We start from the raw sequence: 10,614 nt of genomic DNA, 5'->3' as shown, positions 1-10,614 counted from the left end.
ATATTATCAGTCGTGATTACTAAAAATAGTTGTTTCAAATTATTTGTCATTTTAGAAGTCCAAGACAAAATTGATTATTTTTTTCCTTTTTTACCCTTAGTAATAATTATCCTTGAAGACGACAAACACCTCAATAATGAATAACGTTGTTCAATATCAATAAAGAAAGATTAAATATTAAGATATGAATAAGAATAAAGTAGTAAAACATTTATATGTTTGTCTCTTGCGACGACATGCATTTCTCTGGATCCAACTCCCCTCCATTTCCTAATTTCTCCATTTCTCCAAGTTCCTACTTGGATTGGAAACACTTGACATGGTTAAAAATCAACGGATGAGATTTAATTGAATAAAATAAAACCCTAACCATAGTTAAAATATTTAATTCCTTCTTTTATTCATTCTCAAATATTATCTTTTGCAATCCCATAATTATAGCTACACATTATCTAGGATTCCTTCTCTCTTTCTTGTAATAATTTTTTTTCTTCTGTGAATTAATTTTTTTTTTCAATTCTACAAAATCTTCCATTCTCATTAAAATTAAAAAAATATTAAAAGTAAGTTCCGATGTTAACGAGCTATGTAGATTTTCTAAAATCTTGGTACATTTTGATTGCGTGAAGAACATGTTTGGCTCCTGAATGAAAATCTTGATCAAAAGAAAAAAAAATTATGATGCTTTTCGGTTTACACGGCTAAAGCATCATTTTTAATAATTCTTATTAAAGTTGAAGAAAGTTTGAACATTTTATTAAAGCTCCAATCTTGAACATTTTTAATAATTCTTATTAAAAATTATGATGCTTTTACACGGCTAAAGTTGAAGAAAGTTTGATCTAAAATTGGTGCAAGATTGGAGTTTACTTCTTATATTTGTATCGTTCTTTAATTATTATCAAAGTTGGAGCTTACTTCTAATACTTCTTATTTTTAATAAGAATGGAAGATTTTGTAGAATTGAAAAAAAAAAATTAACTCAGAGAAAGAAAATCACTACAAGAAAGAGAAAAAGAATTTTAGTTAATGTTAGCTATAATTGTGGGATTGCAAAAATATTATTTGAAAATGAATAAAAGAAGTAATTAAATAATTTAACTATGGTTAGGACTTTATTTTATTCAATTAAACCTTATCCATTGATTTTTAATCATGTTAAATGTCTCCCATCCAAATAGGAACTTGGAGAAATGGAGAGATTAGGAAATAGAGGGGAGTTGAATCAAAATATAACATAACCTCCCATGCGAAAGAGAATAAAACTATATCGAGTTCTTAATTACATGATTTTTTCTAAATAACAAATTTATTAGTTACTATTTATTCCCTTCTGTCCACAATAAGTGACCAATTTGTTTTTGGCACGCCCATTAAGAAAATACTAAATTCTATACAAAAATACCTAGTATGACTAAACTACCTTTAATTAAATATTTAATGTGAGGAGTAAGAATTTTTTTTAAGGATATGTAGATAAGGGTAATCTTATAAAAATAAATTAAATTCTTTCTTGATTATATAAATGGATACTTATTTTGGACCAAAATAAAAAAACAAATTTATCACTTATTGTGGACCGGAAGGAGTACTATAACAATTTTGGGGGTTAAGTTCCTCTGCTAGTAGCTATTGTTGGTGGTGCATGGTGGTTAAGTAATAGTATGGTAATAGAAGAATCAACTTATATAGCCGCTCATACGATCTCTTAAACTAAAATTAGCTGGCGAATGTATTATATATGTACAATTCATATATAATATATGTATAATTATACATAATTAACATATAATCTATGTATATTCGGTAGCAAGTAAACATTAAATATGGCCGGCTAATTATTTAACAATCCCGTAGTAATATATATATATATATATATGCAGGCTTTGTCTTTATCAGTGAGCTGTCAAAATTAAAGTACGTTAGAGGCTATATAGACAAAAGATGAAGATGAGAAACTTAGAGATTGATAAACTTGAAATTAATCGGATGGCCATGCATTGATGATAGGAGTCCAACTGTAGGCATTCATTTCTCCATTAAATGACTCTCCTAGTTGGAGGTATCCTCACCTTTAACTTATATTACTGTTTAAATAATGTTGCTAGTATTTGCTAACTAAATAGCAACATTATTTAAACCTTTTACTAACATAAATAAACTAGATTGTTTACATGTGATGTACACTAGTTAAATTACAGTGATGCTACCAAATTTATTTGCTAATGTTGACGGTGTATAATTAGGGGTGTGCGTTCGGTCGGTTCGGTTTGGTTATTCGGTTATTCGGTTTTGTAAAAGTAGTAACCGAAATTGAACTGAAATAAGTTCGATTTTTCTAATTTCAGTTCGGTTATTCGGTTTTCGGTTTGAACATTATCATATTGGGCTCCTTCTATGTAATAATGGACCGACAAATTTGTTGTTTTTTCCCAAAAATTCGAAATTGTTGAAAATATTGTGTTTATAAAAAAAAAAAATAGACTAAACTTTGCACACTATTATGAATCATAAAATTCAAACATATGTATCTATCATATATGCTATGGAAGTTTTAATAGAGTGAAAGTCTTTAAGATTGGAAAATTGATGAATTTACTTAATTAGGTTGAGTCTTTTGATAGATTGGACGTAATAGTATTAATTTATTACCTGTGTGCTTAACCTATATATAACTTAAAGAACCTACTATATGCTAATAATTCAGTTTTTCGGTTAACTGAACTAAATAACTTAATAACCGAAAATCGAACCAAAAAATTGATTTAAAACTTTAAACCGAAATCGAACAAACCAAATAATCGAAATCGAAATAAAAAAAATTTCGATTCGGTCCGTTTATTCGGTTCCGACCGAAATATGCCCACCCTAGTGTATATAGCTTAAATTAGTGTACTACTAAAAATTTTATGCTCCATATCATGTCCTAATTTTTTACTAACAATTAATGTAGTAGTTGCGGAATTCTATAAGATTTAAGCGAATCAAATGCAAGTATATATATGTAGATAGTTCTATATATACATAATATATAGTACTCTATAGATGCACAAAGAACAAGGCCAACCAAAGAAAGCCACATCAAACTGAGCTAGTAGTTTGAGGTGGAAGAATTCAGTTCTCCTGCTGTGAGTTTCTTTTAGTAATTTTTTTTTTTTACCTCTTTGGTTTGTGTCTGAGCTCAATGGCTGTGGTTGGTCCTGTGATTGTGAAGCTCCTTCTTCCCTTAATACTTCTATGGCTCAACTTTAACTCCTCTCTCAGTCTTACTCAAGGTACTAATTTTGCTTTCAGTATTTCTCTACACTTACTTTTCACTATATTGGAATATAATTCTGGTGAAAACAGAAAGAAATGAAAGAGGAAGAGTGAAAGTTTTGCTCTCAATTTCTTTTTCTTGTTTCTTGATGGGCTAAATGTTCATGTTTTGTCCTAAACATTTCTTTTTCCGCTTAAATTTACGTGAACCTGTTTGATTGAGCACGAAGTTTAAGAAAAAACGAAGACTTTTGGAATTTATGATCCTAAACAAGTTAAAATAGAGCTTCTCATTAAGGGTAGAAGCTTCTCATTAAGAGTATTTGTGTTAGTAAATTTAAGCGTATTTGTGTGGTTATAAAAGCTTCTCATTAAGGGTAGAATTGGAAGTTTAAGCTAAATTGTTTTCAAATTTAGAAAAAATTATTTTTTTTGGAACGCACCAAAAAAGAAGTAGGTTCAGTGGAACGGAGCAGTAACTTCTGTTTTCTTGTTTATTGAGCGTACACATTTACTGCAGGTATGCCTTTTTATCACAATCAGTCCTAGTTGCAGTCAGATGCTAGAATTCAGAAAATAAAAATAAAATAAGGAAAAAGGCAAAAAAAAAAAAAAAAAAAAAGAGTAAGTAGCTAATAACTAGAACTGGATTAGATTTTTCAGAGCTAATTAACCAACAATATAAAGTAATTTTTATACTATCAGATCACCTGCAATAATTTTTACAGGTCATCTAAAATATAACTATACGCGACTGACCATATAAAAAAGTGAGATTAGTAACACGAGAAAATACGATACGCAAGTTACTTGATATAACATGTTAAAATATACTGATAGTGTAATATTTATTATACTATCATTAAATCCTACACTTTATAATTTCTAACAGTGGGAGTCTTTAATTTTGTGTAAAGCAGCAAGAAAATGGGAATCATGGAAAGATAGATATCCATTTATAAAAGCTGCAAGCTCATTCTCATCATCATCTTCATCTTCATCAAATGTTGGGAGCCAAAAGGCAAATTATTATGACTATATAATAGTGGGAGGAGGCACAGCTGGTTGTCCTTTGGCAGCAACTTTGTCACAGAAATTCAGTGTATTATTACTGGAAAGAGGAGGAGTTCCATTTGCAAATGTAAATGTGTCATTCATGCAAAACTTTCATATCTCTTTGGCTGACACTTCACCATCTTCTGCTTCCCAAATTTTTGTCTCAACTGATGGAGTCTTTAATTCAAGAGCTAAAATCTTGGGCGGAGGCAGTTGCATCAATGCTGGTTTCTACAGTCGTGCTAGCTCAAGGTTTGTAATTTAACTCTCATCTGATCTGCTTGCGTCCTTCATATGTACATTTCTTGTTGCTAATGTTGCGGGGTGCGGCCGCTCCTCGGACCCGTTGTGAATGCGGATACCTTATGCACCGGGCTGTTCTTTTTTAACGTTATGTTCTCTCGGCTTTGAGTTTGAATCTAACTTATATGTACTAATTACGGTCAGGGATGGATGTAGTATGTTATCAACGGGTTCAGTTGAATTCATAACTTCCGACGCAAAGTAAAAATTTATATGTAAAAATTCAATAAAATTGTTAAAATAATAGATATGAACCCATAATTTTAAAAATATAATGGGTTCAATGCTAAAATCATTAAAAGTTGAACCCATAAAATTTAAATCATGAATTCGCTTCTAGTTATTGTGTGTGTGTGTGTGTGTTTTTACATCATTTACATGTACTCTCTCTTTCCGAATTTAATTTAAGTGACAGTGTTTGATGGATAGGAAGTGTAACAACTAAAGAAAAAATTTTAAATCTTGTGATCTAAAACAAACCTTAGTAATTTATGCCACTATAAATTATTTCATTAAGAATAAAACAGAAAGTTTAAAGGTAAATCATTTTTAAATATAGAAACATGTAATTTTTATTTTATTTGTTGGGATAGATTAAAAATGAAAGAGTGTTATATAAATTGAGATAGAGGTAATTTCTTGTTATTATTCTAATTGAATAATCTAAAAGTCCAATTACGTAAAAAGTCCTTTACATTATCAATATAATATAAATTTTATCCTTGAGTTCTATTACTGTATGGTGAAGATACTATTAGGTTTTAATAAATTAAGAAAAGCCAAACTGAAGGTTGGTCAATGAATTAATAATGTCTCCCAACTAGAAAAGTTAAACCAGCTCATAGCTTTCAATGGTATTAGATTTTTTTCAAGTCATATTTAATTGACCTTGCTTTATGCAATTAAATCATTGGGAGACCTCACATGGTCTTCAAATTCCTAAAATGGAAGAGGTATTTTCTATCGAAAACAACATCTCTATCTAAGCACTACCTTCTTCAGTCCTTCTTGCGAGATTATATTGAATATATTGTTTGGCAGATGTATTTCTCTCGCATCATCACTGCACGTAAAAGAGTATTTATAACAACAACAAAAAATCCAGTAATTTCCCATAAGTGAGATCTGGGAAAGCTAAGCTGTTTCCGATAGACTCTCGGCCTCTATCTTAAAAGAGTATCTATAAGTAGACACTAAAATCACCAAAAAACTTTAGGATTCAATTTAGTGAAGCCATTGTGTGTGACTGTTTGATGTCTTTTGGCAGTCTAGCTACGTACACCCCGGGGCAGATTTAGGGGGCGGGAGGACTTGAATTCTATTTTTTACCTCTATATATTATATTTTGAATTAACTAAGTACAATTCAAAAGCATAACTTAGTGGTTAAGGGGTTTCAAAACTTTTATGAGGTTATTGGTTCAATTCCCACTAGCTACAATTTCTTTTAATTTTTTAACTTATTTCTTTTTTGAACCCCCTTAGCAGAAAATTCTGTCTCCGCCACAGCGTACATTACCTTTCTAAATCAATAGGATTGTTTTATTTTCAGAGTTGATTAGTTGCCAAGAGGGACAATAAATTTGTGGCGATGCTCATATGGTTAGACCCCCTTATTGATCTTGATATATGTTACTCTCTTTAGTAAATGAATGTCGTTTTAGACAAACCAGTTTGGTCTAAAATAAGTGTCGTTAGACATATAAAGAGTAATTAGTTAAATAGTAACCCTTATGATTAATATTATTAAATAATTTTTTTAATTGATAGTGTCAAGACCTTAGACGGCACTTATTTTAGATCGGAGGGAGTAATTATAAAATGTTTATAAATTCTTTTATTGTTTCCTGAACATGAAGCTGAAGTGTATGTCCTTGGTTTTTAATTCAATATGTGCTTTTTGCCTAGCTTGAAATAAAGATTTGGTAGGAAATGCACAATAATTTAAAGACAAATCAGACATGTGGTTGGTTGTAAAGCCATCTATACCCACAAATCCAGCCCATTTCCTACTTAAAACATCCCCAACTACCAGGTTTCTATCCTCATTTATTGTATTTACTGTACTCCCTCCGGTCCAAAATAAGTGATGTTTTAGTTGTTTTCACACATATTAAGAAATCCACCTTTTAACATTAATTAGCAATGAAATTGGCCATATTAACCTTTACTATCTCTTCACATAAATACTCTTAACATATACTCCAACACTTTTTACTCCAAGGGCAATGTAGGGAAAAAATAATTAATTCATTCTTGAAATCTGAAAAAATCACTTATTTTGGACCACAAAAAAATACCAAAAAATCACTTATTTTGGACCGGAGGGAGTACTATTTAAGGCCAACAATTTAAGTTTCCTCTTTATGATAGTTGCCATTGTGCTTAAAGTTTATATCATTGTCCTATTTAGCATAATGGTTGTTGAAATAAATATACAACAACAACAACTTACCTAGTAAAATCCCATTAGTGGGGTCTTGGGAGAGTAGAGTGTACGCAGACTTTACCCCTATCCCGAAAAGGGTAGAAAGGCTGTTTCCAGAAGACTCGTTGTTGAAATAAATATATGAAACAGAAATGTAGGTACATAAGTAATTAATGACTTTTCTTCTCCTAACATGCATGTAAACTTTGTAGTAATTTGTAATTTTAAGAGTTTAACCTCTGTACACTCTTTCTTTTACACTATTAGATCACCTTAGAGGTATTTTAAAAGTAAGTATAGTAACCTGAAAAATATAAAAAGGGTAGCACAGAGCACTAAGCTCCCGTTATGCACAGGGTCCGGGGAAGGGCCGGACCACAAAGGTCTATTGTAATTTGAAAAAATATGACAGTAACATTCTACAGTAGGTTAAGTTCTATTGATTATTGCGTAAATATTTTCATTTACATTGTCACCGAATATAAGATAAATCTTTACTGGAATATGGCTTGCGTGGCCGTGGCCTACGTCTGACTAGAAAATTCCAGCTTTTGATTGATGTATTGATCATGCTATGATCCTTTGAACTTGTAGTTATATCAAGAAAGCAGGGTGGGATTCTACACTGGTGAATGAATCATACCCTTGGATTGAGAAGCAAATTGTTCATAAACCAAACTTGGCACCATGGCAAAGAGCTGTAAGGGACGGTCTTTTAGAAGTTGGTATCTCACCTTTTAATGGATTTACGTATGATCATGTATATGGAACCAAATTTGGAGGAACCATTTTCGACAGAATTGGTCGTCGTAAATCTGCAGCTGAACTACTCGCCTCAGCTAACCCTGAGAAGCTTCATGTTTTGGTCCATGCAACAGTTCAAAAGATTGAGTTTGACACATCAGGTATTACATGTCAAATTAATCTAATATATTTAGTCCAAGATATAGTAAACTAGTACTAGTAAAAATCAGTCTTCAATGAGATGATGATAATAAAATTGTGTAGGAAAGAAGCCAAGAGCAGTAGGAGTCATCTTCAAAGATGAAAATGGGAACACCCACAAGGCATTTCTTTCAAAGAGAAGAGGAAGTGAAATTATAGTGTCATCTGGTGCAATTGGAAGCCCTCAAATTCTGATGCTCAGTGGAATAGGACCAAAGAAAGAATTGGAAAAATTGAACATCCCGGTGGTACTTGACAATAAATTCGTAGGTAAAGGCATGTCAGACAACCCCTTAAACACCATATTTGTTCCCACAAATAGGCCTGTTGAGCAGTCGCTGATCCAGACGGTAGGAATTACCAAGATGGGGGTCTATATTGAAGCTAGTAGTGGATATGGACAAACCGAAGACAGCATTCATTGCAATCATGGTGTCGTTTCAGCTGAGGTTAGTCATAAAACTTCCAACTTCTTTCAAGTTAAAGTTAGAGTAACTTTTATCTTGAGCTTATATATATATATCGCTGGTTAAGGAACGCCTAATACCTGCAATCAGTTCTTGTCTTGCTAGAGACATCCTCATTAGTCATTAGTTTACATACTAAAACAAGCTGACAACTTATAGTGGCAGGAGCCAGAACTTGGCTTATTAGGCATAGAATATACCTTTAAAACTCCTTGCGACTTCATAATAGAAGGCGCTAGGGCCTTCAATCCTTTTTCTGACATACGTTGCACGTTTTGGAATAACCAGATAGGGCAACTCTCCACCGTTCCTCCGAAGCAGAGAGCACAAGAAGCGATTGAAGTGTACAAAAGAAACAAGAAAAATGTTCCACAAGAAGCATTCAGAGGAGGTTTCATATTAGCAAAGATAGCTACACCTTTATCAACAGGGAAGATTAGCCTAAAGAGTAACAACATTGATGACATTCCTTCTGTCACCTTCAACTACTTCAGCCATCCATGCGATCTAAAGCGATGTGTAAATGGCATACGCATTATGGAGAAGCTTGTGAAGTCAAAACATTTCACCAACTACACACAATGCGACAAGGAGACATTGGACAAGTTGCTCAACATGAGTGTCCAAGCTAATATTAATCTTATACCGAAAAACACTAATGATACAGAGTCACTTGAACAGTTCTGCAAAGACACTGTGATCACAATATGGCATTATCACGGGGGTTGCCATGTCGGCAAGGTGGTAACCTCTGATTACAAGGTTATTAATGTCCACAGGCTCCGTGTAATTGATGGTTCGACATTCACTGAGTCGCCAGGCACCAATCCTCAAGCCACACTTATGATGATGGGCAGGTAAAATCATACTTTACAAGTTTCCTGTAGAGGAATGGCTAGTTCATTGGACTAATTGATTTCTTTGATGCAGGTATATGGGAGTACAGATTTTAAGAGAAAGATTAGGAAGAGCAGCTGGTTTATAAAGACCCTATAAATCCATTTCTTAGTTTCTTTTGGCTGTGGACAACTGAGTGATAGTAGGTGGCTGAAGTGGTTCTTTTGACATAAGTACAAGTTTTGTCATTTTAATTCTTTGGCAAACATTTATGTGGAGTCTGTATAGTTTGGCTTGTCATAAAGAAGAAGGCTACATAGAATGAAAAAACTTACTCATACCCGGTGTAACTACATTAGTTTATCCTGGTTAAATGGTAGATTGAGGTGATTATATACATTAATTAACCATGATTATTGAGCGTACATGAAAGACAAATGTCATTTATGTAAACGCAGGATGCGAGTAAGTTTTTTATTTATTTTTGTGTGTGCCCACCATAGATAATGTATATGAAGTGCTTGTTATATAATAGGCATCTGTACTCTAAACTTCACCTCTCTGAATGTCATCTTTTTGCTTCCTTTTAAGGTAAAGGCGTAAAGCTTGTTTCTTGAATTTGATTCAATTTGTAAAATATATCCATAAGTCCAATGTGAGTTTTTCTAGTTAGATTTGTTCCCCCGCCGGCCGCCGTTCAATGAAAATGGATAAGAGGCTCGTGGGATTGACGTGAAGGAGAAGGAACGGCTATATTTCTGGAAGCGAACTCTGGGCGAATATGAAATGCATGGATACAAGTTATTAGGGGTGTTCATGGTTTGGTTTGGATCGGTTTTTCCCTAAAAAGAAACCAAACCAAGTAAGTCGGTTTTTCAAATATTAGAACCAAACCAAACCAATTAAGTCGGTTTTTTCTCGATTTATGTCGGGTTTTGTCGGTTTTTTCGGTTATTTATTGTTTTTTTCTTAAATATAAGACATACACTACCAAACACATATTTCGACGACCATATTTTCAACGTAACACTATCAAATCAATTGCCCTTTGAGAAATCTATTATTCATTAAAATACATTGATGATAATGGAATCAAATAGTGATGAATAATTTAAGGACTCAAATAAAAATATATTTTTTTAAACATGAAATGGATTCTTACACTTAACAAAAGAAAACTACCAATCAAACTAGAATATAAAGGTAAAGAAGTGTACTAAAAGTGCAAACGATTAACATTCACCATAAAAATTTTAAAACTTTGTATAAAAATATACATATATATATAGGTGTAATAATAAATTTGAAATAGCTACTCCTA

The 10,614-nt window shown here is 32.4% G+C and overlaps 1 protein-coding gene across 2 annotated transcripts; it reads left to right on the top strand.

Annotated features, from left to right (window-relative positions):
- The first annotated feature begins 2,956 nt into the window (after nucleotides 1–2,956).
- LOC107787320 (protein HOTHEAD) lies at nucleotides 2,957–9,844 on the top strand. Of its 2 annotated transcripts, none has more exons than XM_016608868.2 (6): nucleotides 2,957–3,275; nucleotides 4,179–4,566; nucleotides 7,639–7,949; nucleotides 8,053–8,438; nucleotides 8,745–9,313; nucleotides 9,387–9,844. In XM_016608868.2, exons 1-6 carry the CDS (start codon nucleotides 3,185–3,187, stop codon nucleotides 9,439–9,441), a joined length of 1,800 nt encoding a protein of 599 aa, XP_016464354.2. In that variant the 5' UTR covers nucleotides 2,957–3,184; the 3' UTR covers nucleotides 9,442–9,844. The 2 variants fall into 2 exon arrangements, with proteins under 2 accessions (XP_016464354.2, XP_016464352.2); XM_016608866.2 differs by having other exon boundaries at nucleotides 2,978–3,275; nucleotides 4,176–4,566.
- The last annotated feature ends 770 nt before the right edge of the window (nucleotides 9,845–10,614 follow it).

Source organism: Nicotiana tabacum, chromosome 8 (assembly GCF_000715075.1).
Source record: "Nicotiana tabacum cultivar K326 chromosome 8, ASM71507v2, whole genome shotgun sequence".
NCBI classification, from domain to species: domain Eukaryota; kingdom Viridiplantae; phylum Streptophyta; class Magnoliopsida; order Solanales; family Solanaceae; genus Nicotiana; species Nicotiana tabacum.
This window is presented reverse-complemented; position numbering and strand designations above follow the sequence as displayed.